Source organism: Prunus dulcis, chromosome 6 (assembly GCF_902201215.1).
Source record: "Prunus dulcis chromosome 6, ALMONDv2, whole genome shotgun sequence".
Taxonomy (NCBI): domain Eukaryota; kingdom Viridiplantae; phylum Streptophyta; class Magnoliopsida; order Rosales; family Rosaceae; genus Prunus; species Prunus dulcis.
Window position 1 is genome coordinate 22,868,715 of NC_047655.1, and position 21,858 is coordinate 22,890,572.

A 21,858-nucleotide genomic window follows, 5' to 3' on the forward strand; every position below is an offset into this window, starting at 1 on the left:
GCTTCGTCGGCGATGTGGGGTTGCGATGCTGTGTGCTTATTGAGCGGGAAATGGGACTTGTAGAGCCACGTGTCATACGGAGAGTGGTGCATGGTTGACTTGGCGAGGCTTCATCTGTTGTTCAATCCCGTGGGTTGCTACTAGCTGGTACCGTCGTTTCGAGAAGAAACTTTGGCGTTGTGGTGTAGGCGTAGGGTTTGACTATAATTGGATGGATCATTTTAGCGAGTTCTAGAGACCCTTGTATTTAATTTCTGACCAAAAAGAAAAGGAGAAACCATTGTATTTAACTAATGGCTTAAATTATATCTCTAAAATTGTAAACTAAACTAATAAAAATAAATAATAATAGCAGTTTTATAATTCTTTAAATGCAAATGAGAGTTAGGATAAATTATTAGGTAGTACTGTATTATCACATGGCATTTGTGAGATGATAATACAGATGAATAATAGGATGATACTTGGACGTCAATTACTAAGGAGAGAAGAACTAACGTTATATGTGAATGGACGTTAAGTCACCCAAAACTCTTCTCGCCCCTACTACCAGTTAGCAAATGCCATGTGGTTAGGATAGTGTGCCTGACTGGCCCATTGCACCTAAATTCGATCATTTTTTTCATATATTAAACTAGTTTAGAATGTTGCTTTTGTGAAAATAGAAAAGAAAAAAAAGCCCAATTTAAAGCAATTTTAATTGTGGGCTCGAAACCCAACTTGTGATATGTATACAAACGCAAAGCCAAGCCCAAAACTATTGGTTGTTCGCGGTTAGGGCAAACATGTATAAATGCGTGGTGGTATTGAAATTAGCGCGAAGTCCAAGGGCGTTAAGTGACACGTCATAAAGTCCCAGTGACACAGGTCATGAGATGCGCAAAAAGGCCACCAAAAAACGCTCGTTTCCACTTTGGCCTACACATCCAAACCCTCAAGCCTTGTTTTTCTCTCTCTCTATTTCGTCGTGCTTTATCCTATCCAGGGTTTCATCTCCACACTCTATTCGGTGCTTCTCTCTCCTCCTCCATCGCACACTGTAAGTCCTCTCTCAAATACCTCATGAGCAGAGTTGTTTGGATAATTTTTTAATTTTGCATAATACAATTGCAATGCCAATGCGCTATGATTTAGGTCTGCGGGTGCTGAATTTGTAATCGCTGTGGCGTTGTTTGTTTCTCAGGAAAATCATGAGTGACAAGGGAGAAAAAACGTGTCCAATTTGCGCTGAGGAGATGGATTTTACGGATCAGCAGCTGAAGCCGTGCAAATGTGGTTACGAGGTCTGAACGAACCAACACTAGCCTTGTTTACTTTGTCGTTTTGTTTGTTTGTGATTTCTGCTCTTGTGGCCATCATAAATTCATTGTTTCTGCTGCTGCATCCTGTGTGAATGTGACAATGTGTGTAGTTTCTCTCCCATTTAAGTGTAAAAACCTTTGATATAGAAAATTGGATAGAAGGATGTGAAAATGTGATGACATTGTAATTCATATAAATAGGGGTAAGTTTTTTTTTTGGGGGGGTATTTTTCCATGGTAACTGTTCAAATTTTTTGGTAGTTCTCTGTGAGCTTACTCTTTGTGCCCTGCTTGATCCCCATTTACCGTCACAGGTGTGTGTTTGGTGTTGGCATCACATTATGGAAATGGCAGAGAAGGATGGAAAGGAGGGTCGTTGTCCAGTGTGCCGTACAACTTATGACAAAGAAAAAATTGTCGGAGTGGCAGCAAATTGTCAAAAGTTGGTACAGTTATTGGAGGAGTTTCTTGTTAATGTATAACATTGTGTGACAAGTTGAGGATTAACGTTTCCCCTCCTTGAACAGGTTGGTGGCTGATATTAATCTGAAGCGGAAACAGAAAAAGCCCAAGGGACCTGAAGCAAAGAAGCAACTTACTGATGTTAGAGTTCTCCAACGGACCCTAGTATATGTGATTGGATTACCTCTTAACCTTGCAAATGAAGACGTGAGTAGCTAGTGTGTTACTGTGTGTCTCATTTTTGTTAGGTATCTAAGTGGAACCTAGTGCACAAATAATCTGATGTTTTATGGAACTTATATAAATCTGTAATTATATTGATGTAGATTCTGAAATATGTTTTTGTGGGGTTTTACTAGCTTCTTAAGCGCAGGGAGTATTTTGGCCAGTATGGAAAGGTTTTGAAGGTTTCTGTTTCTCGTACAGCAAATGGGGTTATTCAACAGTCTCCAAACAACGGTTGTTGTGTGTAAGCTGGCTTACCGCTTTCAGTGTCTTAAGTTTAAACCTGCTTGATGTGGAATGCACAGTATTTGGTTCACATTTTCTTTTGTGCCTATGTTTACTAGTCATTAATGATCCCTATTTTTACGTAATTATATGCCATTTACAATTTTGATTGGGCTATAGGTGTCTTTCAAGGCTGTAAATGTTTGTCTCTTTATTAGGCAGTTAGCTGGTTATCAAGGCTATATATTTGTTGTTGTTTTTTATTTTTTTTATTTTTTTTTAATTTATTTGGGGTAATAATGGACCATGGTTCCATTCCTTGTATTAGGTACATATCATACACAAAGGAATATGAAGCAGCTCGATGTATTCAATCAGTACACAGTTTTATGTTAGATGGTAAATGCTTGAGGTAAGCCTGCCTTGTTATCTATTAGGATTATAGTGCCTTGATTGCAGTTTTGTGACTATGAGTTTTGCATTTTCAGGGCATGTTTTGGAACCACAAAGTACTGCCATGCGTGGTTGAAAAATGTAGTAAGTACTTAACTTATTCATCTGGGTGAGTTCTTTGCACAAGAAAAACTTAGTTTTGTCATCACTAAGAAGAATTCTTTCGCTGGTTCAGCCTTGCAACAATCCAGATTGTTGGTATTTGCATGATTTTGGCTCTCAGGAAGATAGTTTTACCAAGGATGGATTAGTTTCAGCCTTTGAAAGGTATATAAAAGAAGCAATCTGACATGCCTTCTGTGAATTTGAAATATGCATTAAATGTTTTTTTTTTTTTTTTTTTTATAAAGAAAAAAACTGTTTGGGCAATCTCACTTGTGACTTGGCCCTTATCGCTTTGGTAAATATCATATTGTAGTTTATATCTTAAACTCTACTGTTTCGCAGGAGTAAAGATCATCAAAATATTGGTGTTACAAATAATCTGCATCGGCGTCCGGGGAAAGGTTTACCTCCCCCGATGGATGAGTGTAGCAAATGTGAAAGATCAACAGAAGCTAAACCACTTGTTAATCAACCATCAGATGTAAGGCTCTGCACATGTTTTGGTTTATTTGCTTAGGATAGATAATTATACTATAGTGGCAGAAAGGTGCAAGGTAATTTAAAATCAAATGAACGATGATCATTGAGATGGAAGTGTTATAGTAAATAAAATGCATGATTTATGCAGATAAGCTCTGGATGTTATCTATGCAGTGCACTTCAGTTATGTTTAACTTTATTTATCTTCTTTCAACAGATTGCTGGGAATGTGGTTAAGAGTTCTTGTGCAGATTCTGACTTTAGAAGATCTATTCCTGCAAGAGCACCTTGGTATCTAATTTTATGATCTGTGGTTTCATGCTTTTGATTGTGTGTTCGAGAACTAATGTCATCTTGGTTTCTCTATCAGGGTCATGGAAGTCTCCTCTAGTGTGCCCACAGCAACAAGTTCTCCAGGTTCCGAAAGGCTACCCCATCAAAATCCTGAGACATCTAATGATCTTCATCCCCTTTCATCCGAAGTTGTTAGGAATGAAAGTTCTACCCGCAATGTAAGATCTATTATATCTGCAGAAGGCTGTAAAGGGCATTTTAATGGTTTGGATCCACTGGTACTGAATGAACAGAATATCAACAATAATGGTCAAGTAGCTGTATCAAATACAGCTTCAGAAGCTCTAGTAGATAGAACTTCCATAAAAGACTTAGGTTGTCTATTACCAAACAATGGTATTGGTCGAGGTATTAGAGCAACATCCACTGCCTTATCAAGCAACAAAAACATATGCTATCCATCATCAAACTTGTCAAATAAACCCGTTGATAACAAAGGCAATAGCATCAGTGAATTTGATAGGACAGTTGAACCTACCAGTGTGTTACCCGAGATGGGATCAGGCAAGTACTTGGGAGGGTCTGACACCAGTAAGCCCAGTATTGACTGCAGTCTTGCTTACGATATAGGAGAGAGTGGCATAATCTCAAATATTTTGGCAATGGACTTGGATGCATCTGAAGGCTCTCTATCTCCTTTTCACAATCTCATTAAGTTGTTGGGTGAAACTGATAAAGATTGCAGTCTCCTGAAAGTACAAAGTTCAAGAAAGCTTCTTGATAAAAAGCAGTCCAGGTTCTCATTTGCCCAACAAGAGGACTCTTGCGATAATGTATGGCAAGCATCAAATGACTACTCTGCATTATCTGATTTGATGGACAAGAAGGATTCCTTCGTAGATCTTGAGTCTAATAAATTTCTCAGGATTCCTTCATATGCCTCTTCTAAAGTTCCAGGTTTGTAACTTTTAATAAGTTATTGTAATTATGTTTTCTCTGTCTGGCTCTTTTTTCACTCTTCACTTGTTTATTTGTTATTGGGTAAACAGCAGGTAGAATCTGCTTTTTTGTAGTTCATGATTTGTCATTTCTCTTGAATCTTGATTGCAAATTTTCACTAGGCATAGCCTTTTGTGGTGCTTTATTGTTGAAAGTTTACTCTCACTCAGTATCTTTTAGGTTCTTCTTTTTTATGTTAGCATATATGAATCTATAAATTAACTTCTTTTGTCCATTGCTCTGACATTTTCCGACAGTTACAGAAGCTCCTAGTTCAGTCCCGCCAGGATTTTCAGTGCCAAGCAGAGCTCCACCTCCAGGGTTTCCATCTCATTTGAGCAGCAGGAGGGTGAACCAAGCTTTTGACAGTTCTGGTATGTTGTCTCTTAATTGTGTTGTTTTGTGGGTTTTCTTTTGTAGACTTATTCTAAGAGTACTGCTTGTGCCCTCCAGTGAATCATTTGTTGCAACCATCTTGTATATCAACTGGTAATTCTGGCAACACAGGGGATGTTAAGAATAATGGTCAGGCAATTCTGGAAGTTGGTGAAGGAATAGTGGCGAGAGGGTTGAGTAGGAGAGCAACTTTATCTCAGTTTAATACTTCTGAGCCTGATGCAAGTCGCCATTTGATGAGGCAGCAGCCAACTTCTACACAGCAGAACTTAGGATTTCAAGACCACTTCAGTACTAGGTACTCTTCCCTAAATGATGCACATAGAATTTCTCCACAGCATCCAGATCAATTCCAGCCCAACAATACATCTTCATTTGTACAGTCCAGCACTCAACAACTCAGTGACGTGCATGTATCAAACAGTCATTGGGCTCAATGGAATGAGGTTAGGAGTGTGAGCGATCTTGGTATATCAGATCTACTGAGAAATGATAGATTGGGATTTACCAACCTCATTCCCTGTTATGAGAATATGAAGTCTCCAGCAGGTTGCTTCAGCCATCTAAACAACAGAGCATTTGAAATGTGAGTTTTTATGTAGCTGGAGTTTCTCTTTCGTGCTTGACTGGGGGTCAGTGTGACTGAGTGGATTGCTCTTTTGATGCTAATTTTCCCTTTTGAAGTAGCTTCACCTTCTGAGTTATATCCACAGTTTATTAGTATCACCTAGTAAGGATCAACCTTTGTCTTTCTCTTTGTCGGAAATTGGTTTTTCTTGAAAAGACGAAGTGATAGGTTCAAGGGTTACTGCATTCTCACATAATGGAAATTGAGCGAGGGAATTTTATGCATTCATTTGCTAGTGAGAGGCCTTGAGTATCGACATTCCCTGTCTGTGTGTTAAGTGTCAATGCAGTGACTATAACTCCATATAGTGGAGGCACATGTTCTCAAGGGAGGCCTGTTTTCACACTTTCTTGAGTGGAAAAATATAAGGATTTCGATATGCTATGATGGGCGTATGAGGGAACACAGATGCGCCTATACAATACAACCATTCTTCTAAAAGCAAGGTGAGATACATACAACACCGATATTGGAACACATAATGTCTATTTTCTGTATTTACGGTAATCAGATTTTGAATATAAACTACTATAGTCAAATCATACAAAATTCATAACTGTATAGTAAACTTTCCCTGTACCTATGGCTATATCTAGTCTGTGGAAAGAAGGTTGTATATTAAATATTAATGCATGCATGAGATCTATCCAAATCTATCAACGAAAATCAGAATACGATCCAAATGTTGGGAAATATCTTTCTCACTGTCGTAAACTTGTCTTGCTTTCTTTATTGTGAACAAATTAAAGTTTGCATAAAGTTCTTCACTAGTGTAATGTGTTATTTGTTTGTCTTATTTTCTCTATGCAGGTAGACTTGAGGAAAGTGGTTCTGTCGTGTTTGGTTGACCTAATGGATGCATCTAATGTTACCCAATATCGACCTCTGTTAATGTTTTAGGACTCTCACCAGTGATCAAGTGTATAATGACAATGAATGAAATGCTAAATTGAAAGTCAAGTCGGTGTTAATGACGTTGCTGGATGTTGTTTACGGAACTTGTTTTGGTTGTCCATAAAGGTATGAATTTTTTAAAGAAATTAACTGAAAAGGGATGGAGATTCAATGAGCACCCATTTTTATGTTTATCATAGGTGCCATTACATGTGCAAAGTTGAAGGAACTTTAAAAATGGCACCATTGCATGCCTTTGCCTGAGGCATTAAAGGTCAGATTAGGCAATTAGGGGTGCATTGTCTTCTTACTTGCATGATGCAGGCCACTGTAGTTCTTCTTTTGGTGAAAGATTGTTTTTAAATACTCGTGTGGTTAGGTTGCTTTTGTAGGGTCGGAACAGGGCTCCGCAGTCTTAATCAGTTCACCTTTTCTAGGTCCTTTGGGTACCAGAACGTGCATGCCTATTTTGTATATATAAAATTTTCTGATTTATCAACCAAATGGAACACCTACAAAGAGATTGAACTTTGAACTTAGAAGAATGGAGAAGCATCACATGGCAATCTGTTTTAGCCCAACTCAACTCAACCAGAATAATTATCGAACAGTCATTAATTAGTGCTTTAGAACTGAAAGCTCGTGAGAACAGAAGCTTTTGAAGGCCTAGCTAGCTAGACCTTTCTCAACTCTCAAGGGTGTGGTCTGATGGACGTCCTCATGAACTGTTGCTTCAATAATTTGAACTGGCCTCTCTCTCTCTCTCTCTCACTCATGAACTGTTGCTTCAATAATAGTGAACTAATTTGCATGCGGCCGGATGGATGCTATTGTCTTGAGAGAGAGAGAGACAGAGAGACAGAGTAAATAAGAATGATCGAAGGGTAAAATATCTCACTCTATAATTCTGGCAGATACACAGTGAAGATTAGAATGGTAGCCTAGGTTGGCAGACAAGCAGGCAGGACTTTGACTGTGACTCATCAACCTTATCATCCCCTGAAGATTCCATCACATACAGTTCAAAAAGGTACGCCCAAAAATCAAAATATGAGCCTGAGCTGTTTTGTGTTGTATTCTAGTGTGTATTATTGTGAAAGGGAAACCTAGGAACCCAGGTTTATTTACATGCAATGCAATGCAATGCAAGAGAGGGGGAGAGAGAGAGAGAGAGAGAGAGAGGATCATGAACATGCCCAACGCCAGTTGACTGGACCACTCTATATGTACATAGTCTACTTTAGAGTAGTAAAACAGCAAATCAGTAAAATAGTAAAAGTAGTTGTACTCCTCTGCACACTCTCGCTCTTTCATTTCAAATGGTTGCGTGGCATTGGCGTGTACTTACTTGATGCATTCCAAACACACAAGCGCTGTGTTTTCTGGTCTGTGTTTGTGAGGGAGAGGAATATACGGTAAAGTTGGGTTTGACCGTGGATCTTCTCATTTGTTTCTAAGTAAGATATAGACACGTGGGAAAGATAATATATTATATTGTCGAATTAATTGATAAAATATTTTAAATTTAAACCATAAATTAAGTTGATTCTTATTTGAATCATTAAATGTGTGGCCTAAATTCAATCGAACTTTATAACTTCATAACACGTCTAATCTATTTAGACCAAATTTATTGAACATGTAACAAAATATACCCTCATTCTCTTCTTGCATTTATCAACTCAATAAACCAAATATCCTTTGTCAATTTAGTTGAGAAACCAAATGTAACAATATATTATCAGTGGTAATGGTGAGAAAATCCTGGCTAGCATTTTCGAATTCAGTTTGCCAAAATAAGAATTTATTTGGCACATTAAATAATGTGACAAGATAACATTATTCATCACATTGATTAATTAAATACACATACACTGAGTGAAGAGGAAATTCCCAAAAGAAGGATTTGAGTTATAATTAAGTTTCAGTAGTTATTTAATTTGGTGTAAATGTTTGTGCACAAGCCATGCATATGCATAAACAGTGCCATTGAAAGGAAAGTAAATCTTCCAACCGCCCATGCAGCAAATAAATGCAGAGAGAGAAAGAGAGAGAGATTAAATACACATACACTGTGAGTGAAAAATGACTATGACCTTTTATATATTTTAGTTTGAATTTGAATTTTATATATATATTTAAAAATTAATAGGTTAATATCTAGAAAATAGAAATTATAAGAGCCTATATTAGACCAGCCTAAGAAGCGAAAACGCCTTAAACCCAATATGCTAAAATTATGAGCAGAGAAGTAAAAAGAGGCTTGAGTCAGAGACAGAATGAAAGGGGGGCATCCTAAAAATGATAGACAAAACGGAGAGAGAGAGAGCATTGAATTGTTTTGAAAGAGTATGGTTGAATAACCAAAGTGGAAGGAAACTGACTATATATGAACACACTTCTGCAAATCACGAGGTCATGCTCTGCCCCCATAAACAGAAATCTTGTATCTAAGTATATATGACATGCATTCACACTGAGACAGGCACACAGCTGTGAACTGCCCAATAAAGCTATCAGATTAAATCAGGTTGTACCAAACGCAACACTAGGAGGAGGAACATAGCAGTTATAGCCCACACCACATCCTCCCTATATAATAAATAATATAACACTACAAGTTTCTAGTGTGAAGAGAGAGAGAGAGAGAGAGAGAAACATAGTTAGGTTAAGTTTTATAAAACTTTGGGTTTTAGAACTTACTGTTTTCGTCAAATGACAATTAACAAAGTGATATAATGCTCCATATGGGTTTTAAATTTTGTGTACAAATTCACTGGGTAAGCTTCTACTCGAAAACATAGGAAAAAGTTTTTGTAGAATCTTATGTACAATTTGTATGTGAAAATGATTATAAAAAAAAGTGCAAAAGGTAAGTATGAAATGGTAAGGTACGCTGAAAAGGCTGGAGGTACCTGGCCTGAATGGTTTTACTTTGGAGACGTATGAAAGTACAAACGGGCTTTTCACGCTGCTCATAAATCACAATGCAGATACACAAAATTACAAATATTATTATTTTATCATTTACAGACAGGTCGACGACCCTCTTTCTCCATCTTTGATCCTTTTCAAATTTGCAGTGCATGCAGTGCAGTGTGTAACAAGTACCTGCTTCAGCCTAAAAGCCGAGGATTGCGGATCCTTACATTGCTACTTTTCCTTTACAGTCTGCAGACATACACGTAGCTAAGCTAGCTCCAACCCCAACTTGTCCACGTGTCCTCCATTTGGCAACCAAAGAACAACCCACAATGCCTAAAACTAAACACAACATAGGGAAAGTTTTTTATTTTTTTATTTTTTCAAATATATATTTCCTTTTATATGTTCTTTACAAATCTGAAAATTTGCATTGCTGGAAGTTGTTTTGTTTTGTTCTAGCTTTGTGCTTGCTAGCAGAGCAGGTCAAGCTTTATGTTACCAATCTGGGAATCAGAAATAAGATACCATTCATTTCACGCTAAAGTACAAACTCTTCAGCAATAAAAAGAAAAGGCATGTGAAATTGAACAGTTTTAAGCTTCCAAATCAAATTTTGGTCCACCTGCTTTTCAGCACCCCTCAAAGGAAGGAGGCATGCAAAAGAATGTGACCACAAGTCAGAAGAAGGCAAAACTAATTTTTCCATGCCTCTAGACCAAGATCCTCAAGTTTCATAAGCTTTACATGATCATAGCAAAACAAATTTCATTACCAATCTTTTTCTACTCGTCCCGTGACTACATTCTACACTAAAAACACTAAAATACTAATGTGTCGTGCTTTATATCCTATCTGGTTCTGGTTTTCAGCTTCTGCAATAGAAACCGGGTATGTTGTTGGTGACTGTCGATGGTGAAAAATGGTGGTGGAGAATAGTTGTGTTAGGAAAATGAAGTTGAGTGACAGCAGCTGGTGGTGAAGTGGCTGTTGAAGAAGGGAATCCTGATGATGCTGCAGCAGAGAAGAGTGGCATTGGAGTTGCTCCACCATTAAGGCCTTGGAGTTGCCATGCCCAATTTGGAAAGGAGTTAACATCCATTCTCTTTTCCGTTGCTCTTTCCTGAAAATATAAAAGTCGAATTGTTAACAAACGCAGCAAAACTAGAATTGTCAGTGATTGGTGATAAACAGGAAATAAACCCCCTTTGCAATCAAAGAATTTGTTCATATTAGGGAAGCCTACAATGCTTCTTCCAAGGGTTAAGAAAGCAAGGACCAATAGGGAATATCGAATGTAAAAAACAAGGAGATTCTTTGTAAATTGGATAGAAGATTTAACATAAAAAATTGAAATGTACACCAATAACACAATCAAATGAAAACATTGCAAAGGTCAAGAAGAAAATACTTCAGGCAGAAAAATTAAGGTTTGATAACTTCTTATAATAAATTATGATAGTGACTAGAAGTGAATGTAAATTACCATTTGGATGGGAAAGAAACTGGAATTTATGTTGCTCATTATAGGAGGCTCCTCAGACGCCACCATTGAGCCATGAGACAGTTGAGCCCTCATAGGTGCTGGAGCACAGTTCTCATTCTGTAAACAGAACAAAATGCTTTAAAGGAAGTAGCTTAAGTTGCAAAGGACTTCTGTACAATAGCAAAGGTGAATTCAGCCGAGTGGGGCTTTCAAAAGTTGATCTCAACATTACCCTTGTTCTCATGTGAATAGGAATATCATCGCAGCCTAGCTGAACAGGGAAGCTGCTCAAATTGCTGTTGTTCTTTTGGAGCTCAGAAACCAAAGGGGGAGCAATTCCCAAGTTCAGATCAAGACTTTTGTCACTGCCTGTACCAAGAGGGTTGTAGATAGATGATGTATTGGTAGAAATAAAAGAATAGTTCAAATTTTTTTTTTTGCCCAAGTAAATTGACAAAGGATTACACACAAAGATCTTACAAAAATGGATTCTACAATATACCTCCATTGTGGGCCTCAGACATTATCTGACCATCATATGAGTTTGGCTCAAAGTTGGTGACTGCTTCTCTTCCATTGCATTTGATGGCAGCCTTGTCATATGCCCTGATTTCAAAGAACAACACCATACTGACTTAAATGAATCCCATGGTCAGTAAGATCTCAAAGTTTAGATATCGAGTAAAACGGTGCCTATATAATATCGTAAAGACCTTGCAGCTTCAATCTCGCTATCAAATAGGCCCAGGTATATATACCTGCAGGCAAGCAATGAAATACCATAGCCAATGAAAACCAATTTCTCAATGCATCAGAACAATTTACTTTACAAAAACGAAGTCCCAACTATTTATTTGGTCCTTGCTGAACACAATTCTTTGTATTGTTCCCTTGTTCACTTACCATAATCACTTAGACCACACATAAATGAATACTCAAAATCCATATTCAAACACATTGACACATAAAATAATGACAGTAAAACAGAAAGGAGTTCTTACTTCTTGCCCAGAAACTGGCCCATTCGAGCTTCCCAGCGGCCACATTTGTGCAACGTGACTCCCCTGTATTTTGAGCTTCCTCTAGAGAATCCGGTGCTCTGGCGACGCAGGATATGCACAAACTCTTCCTTTGTAAAATTGCTCATCTGCGTCACAGTCAAATTCAACCCCAGAACGAAATAAGACAATGCCAGGAAAAATCTTCACCATATTGTATACATAACACACTCTAAAACCGACCTGCTTAATATCGTCTTCATAATCACTAACATTGAAATTAATATCAGCTTCAGTTCCACGGAACTTGATCGCAGCTCGATCATATGCCCTAAGTTCATGTTACCAAACACCCACAAATACCCGAAACGTTAAAAGAAAAAAACATGCACTTAATTTTTTATTAAAAAAAACATTGATATCATCAAACAATAGGATTCTTATTTCTTACCTAGCTGCAGCATGGGCAGTGTCAAATCCTCCTAAAATTTCAGAACAATAAACAAAAGACAAAAAGAAAAATATAATCAGCCAGAAAAAGAAAAAAAAAAGGACTAAGAGGTGGGTTTTGATTTTTCTTACCCAAGTACACCTGTTTCCCGCAATCCCTACACAAAAAAGAAGTGAGAGAGCTCAAATTCATGCCACAATCAAAGTATCCAAACAGAGTGTTAATGGTGTTATCACCGTAGCCAAACACTAACCAAATATGAGATTCCCATCTCCCGGTTCTCCGATAGAACGTAACGCCCCGATACTGAGAGCTCCGAGACCTGGGTCCTCTCCGGCTCTTCTTCACTTTATGCTGCAGGGGCACGATCTGCTCCGCAGGAGCATAGTAGCTCGGCTCCACCTCCAATCCGGAATTGGACGATAGTCCCAGCCACTGCTTTCTCGAAGACGATGACGACGAAGAAGAAGAGCGTACGGATTGCGCGAGCGGGAAGAGCTGGATGGTCCGAGCATCACAGTGAGCGTTGTCGTCTGCAGCGACGTCGTTTGGGGAGAGGAAGTTGAGGTCTTCGTCGTCGCCGGTGGCAGTGAGGTTGGAGGAGGAGTTGAAGCTGGCTGAGCTCTGGATTGGGGAGGTGGTAGTGGGAAGGTGAAGAAGGTTGTTGTCGGAGCTGGAGACGACGTCGTTGCAGACGAAGCTGAGGTTGAGATCTAGCATTGCTTTTGTGTAAAGATTTGGGCTTTGTTTGGGTGGCGTGGTGGGTTCGGTGTTTGGGACGTGAATTCAGAGAGAGAGCAATGGCAGTGGGAAAATGGTGAGAGAAAATGATGAGAGTGGAAAAAGCATCTTCATTTCGAGAGCTTTGCTTTGTTTTGTACGTGTTTGTTAAAAGGATTGAGAGAGGAGGAGATGTGGTTGAAATTGAAGTTGGTTCTGGAAGCGCCGGCGTAAGCGAATCATAGTGAGGCCGGCTTTGTGAGTCTCTTCATTCATGCAAACCCACCGAAATGAAGAAGTTAATAAAGTTGTTAGAGAGAGAGAGAGAGAGAGAGAGAGAGAGAGAGAGAGTTGTTTGTTATGGAGCACAAGAAAAAGGGATTAAAATGGAAGGTAAATTCACTACACACATTTGGCCCACTATTCAATAATTTCAATCTTGTTAGAAAACTTTACACAATTTATCACATAACTGTTCATTTGGATAATTAACAAAAACGTATTTAATTATTGATTGTAAATATAGGTGAGTCTCACGGTGAAGTTCGTATATGTCGGTCTAATTTTGAAGTCCATATACATCTACGATCAACAATCAATCACACACACAAATTTCTAATTATACTTGATAAGAGAACATTCATGCATGAACTTAGTATATATTTGGCACCTACTTCTTTAGAGTGAATGAATGAAGAAGCTGTAGGGTTTGATGGTGGGCTGAGAGAGAGGAGGATGAGAGAGAGTGGGGGGTTCAATCAGTCAGAGAGCGGTGGGAATATGGGGGTGTGTGTATGTGTCACATCTCAAATGTGGGTGACTAGACCATTCCCTGGTTCATATTGCCCCCTACCCTCCACCCTCTCATCTGGCTGACACATAGCCACTTAGCCATAGCCATCAACATTTATCAATAAAGATAATCAATTTTTATGATTTGTTTTGTTGGGACAAATTGGCGCACACTCACCTTTGAAACTCTCAATTAGACAAACTTGTCAATTTCTGTTCTTTTGCCTTTTCCTTTTCCTTTTGATGTTGCTTAGGATATGACAGCATATATTATAAGAGTTAATCAATCATTAAGTGTTACTTGGGTTTAATCACACCAAGCATTTGAGACAATGTGATAATAGAAACATCACATTTTAATAAGAGTGAGATTATTTGTATTAGTGAACTCCATTTCTTTACGAGAAGCGGTTACTCTCAGTATAAATGTATCACAACTTTATTAAATTATTAATGATATCAACAATGTGATACATAAATTGGTCATGTAGAATGTTACTCAATATATTACTAAAACAATTACTATATGTATATATTACTAAAGCAATCTGCAATTCCAAGTTGGCGTGTGGCAGAATCCGTACACGTCTTCCTTAAGTACCCAAAAACGACAGAAGCCGAAATTAGGTAGACCCAACCCAACTGGGCCCATTGCCTGCCCAAAATGACAATTCTTCTTCTTCTTTTTTGGTCTTAATGACAATTCTTCTATTATAAAATACAAGAATATATATATTTAAAATATTATTTATTTCTGCCCTCATGTGACTCGGTGTCGGTACCATAAAACACAGCTACCTCACATTCCTCGTCGTTTAACTCGTTTATATCAAAAAGAGCAAAACACCCGACGTGTCCTAAACCGTCGGAGAAACACACAAAAGAAAAAACGAATGACACAATCCGTTAGTTTTAAACCCTAGAAAAGCCTCATCGTTAACCACTCAACATGTGTTTTGATGATAACCGCGTTTTCTCGATACGTTTTTAATTTCATACTGTGCACTGCTTGCGCTTCACTTGTACAAAAAGAGTATCCAAAAATTCAGTCGGAAGATATGTATGTGTGTGTGTATTTTGTTTTTTCTTCTAATCTTAGCTGGCATGGCAGCCATACAAGTTTATTGAGGTGGGTTGGGGGTTGACTGGGCTGGCAAGCTGAGTTGGTTCATTTTCATGGGATATATAGCCCATGCAAATTTTGTTCTATAACATAAAATTCTGTTATTAGAAACCGAAGTTACTTGTAATAAGTTTATGTTAATTGGTTACATTAGACTTCGTCTGCCGTTTATATTTTACTTTTCAGTGAATCATTGCATTGTGATGTGGTATTTTTCTTCTAATTTGGATGAATACAATATAAGAATTGCGAAACAATATGAAAAAACTCGGTGTATCGAAAAAATGTTAACTCATACTAAAGAATTGAATATGCGCCCATGTTTATAAATTACAAGGGTTTCTTGATGTCTACATGGTCAGCGGTGACATTTCCAACTTTTCAATAGACAATTTAACAACATAACATAAGTATACTACCAACTTGTGCTAGATTCCCTTTTAAATATGAGGTGTTCAAATTCACAGTTTGACAAAACACGAATTGTTGCATTGCTAGCCTGTCCAACAAGAGAGAACATTACCCATAGAATCGTCCCTAATATAAACCGTCCTTATATCCAATCAAAGTGATCATTTAAATCCATTAGAAAATGACGGTGAAGCCATTTCTTCTACCTCTTCAGCCTTGACTTGCTCAGCATTCTCTCTTAACTTTTTGTATATGTTACATTTGTAGAATGGCTTGGTTCTCTCCACCAAAATAAATGAAACGAGAGCCGAAAAGAACGTGACTGCAGCCAAAATAATGAAAGTCATCTTAAAACAATGAGTTCCAATGCAGGTGAATTCCTTCCCTTGGGTCCTAGTCTGGCCCAACTTTGCAAGGTCCTTCCTCTTTGTCATAGAGAATTCCAGTGACCTTCACAGTGAGCAAATAAGAGCCAAGAGGACTTGCCAATTGGCCAAAGTTGAAAAGGGTAGAATAGTATTTCAAGCCAAAAGATTTCAGAAATGATAGAGTAAACCAATGGCAACTGAGCCCCTAAAGTGAACCCAGTGATCAATGAAGCAATGTACAAAGAACCAGGGAATGAGAAAGCAATGAGAAGGTAGCCAAGTTCGTACAATAAACTCTCACCAACAATCTCACATGTTTGAGTTGAAATTAGTCCCACATTGGAACACTAGAGTTCCTTAGAGGTCTTTATAAGATTTACTCTTGCACACAGTATGGATTGGCCATGCAAGTGGCCCAATTGAGTGGCTTGTGGGCATGACCTTTAGGTCAATGGCTAATCAGTATATATATATATATATATATATATATATATATAATTAATCAAGAGAATGGCCTTGGGCATTGGGGCTCTTGGGCTCTGTGATTTAAATTAAACCCGATTAGTTAATTAATTATTTTTAAATAATTGCCTTGGGGCTTTTGGCCATATTTAATTTCATTATTCTATTTGTTGTTTAAAATATAATTACTAATTAAATTAATTAAAAAAGGCTAAAATATTTCTTAATTACATATATTAAATTAAAGAAGTAGGCCAAACAACAAAAGTTAAGAAACTTTTTTTTTTTAAATTTTCATTTACAAAAGTATAGCCGCACGGCTATACTATTTAAACATATATATATATATATATATATATATATATAAAGGGACGAGCCCATGGCCTAGGCGCCACGTGTCAGGTGAGTAAAGCCGAACGGCTATAAAATTTTTGAAAAAAAGTAGGAAAATGAGTATAGCCGCGCGGCTATACTATTTCTCAAAATTTTTAAAAAGAATATGGTATAGCCGGGCGGCTATACTATACATGTACGTATACAGACCCGCCCACAGCTTATGCGCCACGCGTCAAACGAGCAGCACTAGTTTTTTTTTCAAAAACAAAAAAGAGTATAGCCGCACGGCTATACTCTTGTAAAAAGCAATTATGTGTTCCGTGGTTAATATATATATTTTTAATAAATCAAAAGGTTAGCCTTGGGCCTTAGGGTTCTTGGGCTCTGTGATTTAAATTAAACCCGATTAGTTAATTAATTATTTTTAAATAATTGCCTTGGGGCTTTTGGCCATATTTAATTTCATTATTCTATTTGTTGTTTAAAATATAATTACTAATTAAAGTAATTAAAAAAGGCTAAAATATTTCTTAATTACATATATTAAATTAAAGAAGTAGGCCAAACAACAAAAGTTAAGAAACTTTTTTTTTTAAAAATTTTCATTTCAAAAGTATAGCCGCACGGCTATACTATTTAAACATATATATATATATATATATATATATAAAAGAGGGACGAGCCCATGGCCTAGGTGCCACGTGTCAAGTGAGTAAAGCCGAACGGCTATAAAATTTTTGAAAAAAAAGTGGGAAAATGAGTATAGCCGCGCGGCTATACTATTTCTCAAAATTTATTAAAAAAGAATCTGGTATAGCCGGGCGGCTATACTATACATGTACGTATACAGACCCAGCCCACCGCTTATGCGCCACGCGTCAAACGAGCAGCACTGGTTTTTTTTTTTCAAAAACAAAAAAGAGTATAGCCGCGCGGCTATACTCTTGTAAAAAATCAATATAATATATATATTATTAATTAATCAAAAGGTTAGCCTTGGGCCTTGGGGCTCTGTGATTTAAATTAGACCCGATTAGTTAATTAATTCTTTATTTTTAAATAATTGCCTTGGGGCTTTTGGCCATATTTAATTTTATTATTCTATTTCTTGTTTAAAATATAATTACTAATTAAGGTAATTAAAAAAAGGCTAACATATTTCTTAATTACATATGTTAAATTAAAGAAGTAGGCCAAAAAACAAAAGTCAGGAAACCTTTTTTTAAAAAAAAATTTTCATTTTGAAAAGTATAGCCGCACGGCTATACTATTTAAACATATATATATATATATAAAGAGGGACGAGCCCTTGGCCTAGGTTCCACGTGTCAAGTGAGTAAAGCCGAACGGCTATAAAATTTTTGAAAAAAAATAGAAAAAGGAGTATAGCCGTGCGGCTATACTATTTCTCAAAAATTTTTTAAAAAGAATCTGGTATAGCCGGGTGGCTTTACTATACATGTACGCATACAGACCAGCCCACCGCTTATGCGCCACGCGTCAAACGAGCAGCACTGGTTTTTTTTTTTTCAAAAACAAAAAAGAGTATAGCCATACTCTTGTAAAACGCAATTATGTGTTCATTTGTTAATATATATATTATTAATTAATCAAAAGGTTAGCCTTGGGCCTTGGGGCTCTTGGGCTCTGTGATTTAAATTAAACCCGATTAGTTAATTAATTATTTTTAAATAATTGCCTTGGGGCTTTTGGCCATATTTAATTTTATTATTCTATTTGTTGTTTAAAATATAATTACTAATGAAAGTAATTAAAAAAAGCTAACATATTTCTTAATTACATATGTTAAATTAAAGAAGTAGGCCAAAAAACAAAAGTTAAGAAAAATTTTTTTAAAAAAAAAAATTTTCATTTTCAAAAGTATAGCCGCACGGCTATACTATTTAAACACATATATATATATATATAAAGAGGGACGAGCCCATGGCCTTGGTGCCACGTGTCAAGTGAGAAAAGCCGAACGGCTATAAAATTTTTGAAAAAAAAGTGGGAAAATGAGTATAGCCGCGCGGCTATACTATTTCTCAAAATTTATTAAAAAAGAATCTGGTATAGCCGGGCGGCTATACTATACATGTCCGTATACAGCCCAGCCCACCGCTTATGCGCCACGCGTCAAACGAGCAGCACTGGTTTTTTTTTTTTTCAAAAACAAAAAAGAGGATAGCCGCACGGCTATACTCTTGTAAAAAGCAATTATGTGTTCATTTGTTAATATATATATTATTAATTAATCAAAAGGTTAGCCTTGGGCCTTGGGGATCTTGGGCTCTGTGATTTAAATTAAACCCGATTAGTTAATTAATTATTTTTAAATAATTGCCTTGGGGCTTTTGGCCATATTTAATTTTATTATTCTATTTGTTGTTTAAAATAATTACTAATGAAAGTAATTAAAAAAAGCTAACATATTTCTTAATTACATATGTTAAATTAAAGAAGTAGGCCAAAAAACAAAAGTTAAGAAAATTTTTTTTAAAAAAAAAAATTTTCATTTTAAAAAGTATAGCCGCACGGCTATACTATTTAAACACATATATATATATATATATATATATATAAAGAGGGACGAGCCCATGGCCTTGGTGCCACGTGTCAAGTGAGTAAAGCCGAACGGCTATAAAATTTTTGAAAAAAAAGTGGGAAAATGAGTATAGCCGCGCGGCTATACTATTTCTCAAAATTTATTAAAAAAGAATCTGGTATAGCCGGGCGGCTATACTATACATGTACGTATACAGCCCAGCCCACCGCTTATGCGCCACGCGTCAAACGAGCAGCACTGGTTTAATTTTTTTTAAAAACAAAAAAGAGTATAGCCGCACGGCTATACTCTTGTAAAACGCAATTATGTGTTCATTTGTTAATATATATATTATTAATTAATCAAAAGGTTAGCCTTGGGCCTTGGGGCTCTTGGGGCTGTTGGGCTCTGTGATTTAAATTAAACCCGATTAGTTAATTAATTATTTTTAAATAATTGCCTTGGGGCTTTTGGCCATATTTAGTTTCATTATTCTATTTGTTGTTTAAAATATAATTACTAATTAAAGTAATTAAAAAAGGCTAAAATATTTCTTAATTACATATATTAAATTAAAGAAGTAGGCCAAACAACAAAAGTTAAGAATCTTTTTTTTTTTAAAATTTTCATTTAGAAAAGTATAGCCGCACGGCTATACTATTTAAACATATATATATATATATATATATAAAGGGACGAGCCCATGGCCTAGGCGCCACGTGTCAGGGGAGTAAAGCCGAACGGCTATAAAATTTTTGAAAAAAAGTAGGAAAATGAGTATAGCCGCGCGGCTATACTATTTCTCAAAATTTTTAAAAAGAATATGGTATAGCCGGGCGGCTATACTATACATGTACGTATACAGACCCGCCCACAGCTTATGCGCCACGCGTCAAACGAGCTGCACTAGTTTTTTTTTTCGAAAAACAAAAAAGAGCATAGCCGCACGGCTATACTCTTGTAAAAAGCAATTATGGGTTCAGTGGTTAATATATGTATATTTAATTAATCAAAAGGTTAGCCATGGGCCTTGGGGCTCTTGGGCTCTGTGATTTAAATTAAACCCGATTAGTTAAGTAATTATTTTTAAAGAATTGCCTTGGGGCTTTTGACCATATTTAATTTCATTATTCTATTTGTTGTTTAAAATATAATTACTAATTAAAGTAATTAAAAAAGGCTAACATATTTCTCAATTACATATATTAAATTAAAGAAGTAGGCCAAAAAACAAAAGTTAAGAAACTTTTTTTTTTTAAAAAAAAAATTTCAATTTGAAAAGTATAGCCGCGCGGCTATACTATTTAAACATATATATATAGAGAAACGAGCCCATGGCCTAGGTGCCACGTGTCAAGTCAGTAAAGCCGAACGGCTATACAATTTTTGAAAAAAAAAGTGGGAAAATGAGTATAGCCGCGCGGCTATACTATTTCTCAAAATTTTTAAAAAAGAATATGGTATAGCCGGGCGGCTATACTATACATGTACGTATACAGACCCGCCCACAGCTTATGCGCCACGCGTCAAACGAGGAGCACTAGTTTTTTTTTCGAAAAACAAAAAAGAGTATAGCCGCACGGCTATATTCTTGTAAAAAGCAATTATGTGTTCCGTGGTTAATATATATTTTTAATAAATCAAAAGGTTAGCCTTGGGCCTTAGGGTTCTTGGGCTCTGTGATTTAAATTAAACCCGATTATTTAATTAATTATTTTTAAATAATTGCCTTGGGGCTTTTGGCCATATTTAATTTCATTATTCTATTTGTTGTTTAAAATATAATTTCTAATTAAAGTAATTAAAAAAGGCTAAAATATTTCTTAATTACATATATTAAATTAAAGAAGTAGGCCAAACAAAAAAAGTTAAGAAACTTTTTTTTTTTAAATTTTCATTTAGAAAAGTATAGCCGCACGGCTATACTATTTAAACATATATATGTATATATATATATAAAAAGGGACGAGCCCATGGCCTAGGCTCCACGTGTCAGGGGAGTAAAGCCGAACGGCTATAAAATTTTTGAAAAAAAGTAGGAAAATGAGTATAGCCGCGCGGCTATACTATTTCTCAAAATTTTTAAAAAGAATATGGTATAGCCGGGCGGCTATACTATACATGTAGGTATACAGACCCGCCCACAGCTTATGCGCCACGTGTCAAACGAGGAGCACTAGTTTTTTTTTTCGGAAAACAAAAAAGAGTATAGCCGCACGGCTATACTCTTGTAAAAAGCAATTATGTGTTCCGTGGTTAATATATATATTTTTAATAAATCAAAAGGTTAGCCTTGGGCCTTAGGGTTCTTGGGCTCTGTTATTTAAATTAAACCCGATTAGTTAATTAATTATTTTTAAATAATTGCCTTGGGGCTTTTGGCCATATTTAATTTCATTATTCTATTTGTTGTTTAAAATATAATTACTAATTAAAGTAATTAAAAAAGGCTAAAATATTTCTTAATTACATATATTAAATTAAAGAAGTAGGCCAAACAACAAAAGTTAAGAAACTTTTTTTTTTTAAAATTTTCATTTAGAAAAGTATAGCCGCACGGCTATACTATTTAAACATATATATATATATATATATAAAGGGACGAGCCCATGGCCTAGGCGCCACGTGTCAGGTGAGTAAAGCCGAAAGGCTATAAAATTTTTGAAAAAAAGTAGGAAAATGAGTATAGCCGCGCGGCTATACTATTTCTCAAAATTTTTAAAAAGAATATGGTATAGCCGGGCGGCTATACTATACATGTACGTATACAGACCCGCCCACA

The 21,858-nt window shown here is 36.4% G+C and overlaps 2 protein-coding genes across 4 annotated transcripts; one reads left to right on the forward strand and one right to left on the reverse strand.

The window, feature by feature from the left end:
- The first annotated feature begins 916 nt into the window (after window positions 1-916).
- LOC117631705 lies at window positions 917-6,634 on the forward strand. 2 transcript variants are annotated; one of them, XM_034364985.1, is made up of 14 exons: window positions 917-1,039; window positions 1,184-1,283; window positions 1,616-1,743; window positions 1,829-1,970; window positions 2,123-2,232; window positions 2,542-2,625; window positions 2,702-2,750; window positions 2,842-2,933; window positions 3,114-3,252; window positions 3,469-3,542; window positions 3,622-4,502; window positions 4,808-4,918; window positions 4,998-6,014; window positions 6,379-6,634. In XM_034364985.1, the coding sequence occupies exons 2-13, from the start codon at window positions 1,191-1,193 to the stop codon at window positions 5,528-5,530; spliced, it is 2,436 nt and encodes an 811-aa protein (XP_034220876.1). In that variant the 5' UTR covers window positions 917-1,039; window positions 1,184-1,190; the 3' UTR covers window positions 5,531-6,014; window positions 6,379-6,634. The 2 variants fall into 2 exon arrangements, with proteins under 2 accessions (XP_034220876.1, XP_034220877.1); XM_034364986.1 differs by having other exon boundaries at window positions 924-1,039; window positions 4,802-4,918.
- A 3,365-nt stretch (window positions 6,635-9,999) lies between these two features.
- LOC117631444 (AP2-like ethylene-responsive transcription factor TOE3) lies at window positions 10,000-13,383 on the reverse strand. 2 transcript variants are annotated; one of them, XM_034364594.1, is made up of 10 exons: window positions 12,573-13,383; window positions 12,451-12,476; window positions 12,320-12,350; window positions 12,112-12,199; window positions 11,872-12,017; window positions 11,584-11,628; window positions 11,373-11,476; window positions 11,103-11,239; window positions 10,871-10,987; window positions 10,000-10,507 (listed from the first exon to the last, which is right to left on the reverse strand). In XM_034364594.1, exons 1-10 carry the CDS (start codon window positions 13,037-13,039, stop codon window positions 10,253-10,255), a joined length of 1,416 nt encoding a protein of 471 aa, XP_034220485.1. In that variant the 5' UTR covers window positions 13,040-13,383; the 3' UTR covers window positions 10,000-10,252. The 2 variants fall into 2 exon arrangements, with proteins under 2 accessions (XP_034220485.1, XP_034220486.1); XM_034364595.1 differs by lacking the exon at window positions 11,584-11,628.
- Between the last annotated feature and the right edge of the window lie 8,475 nt (window positions 13,384-21,858).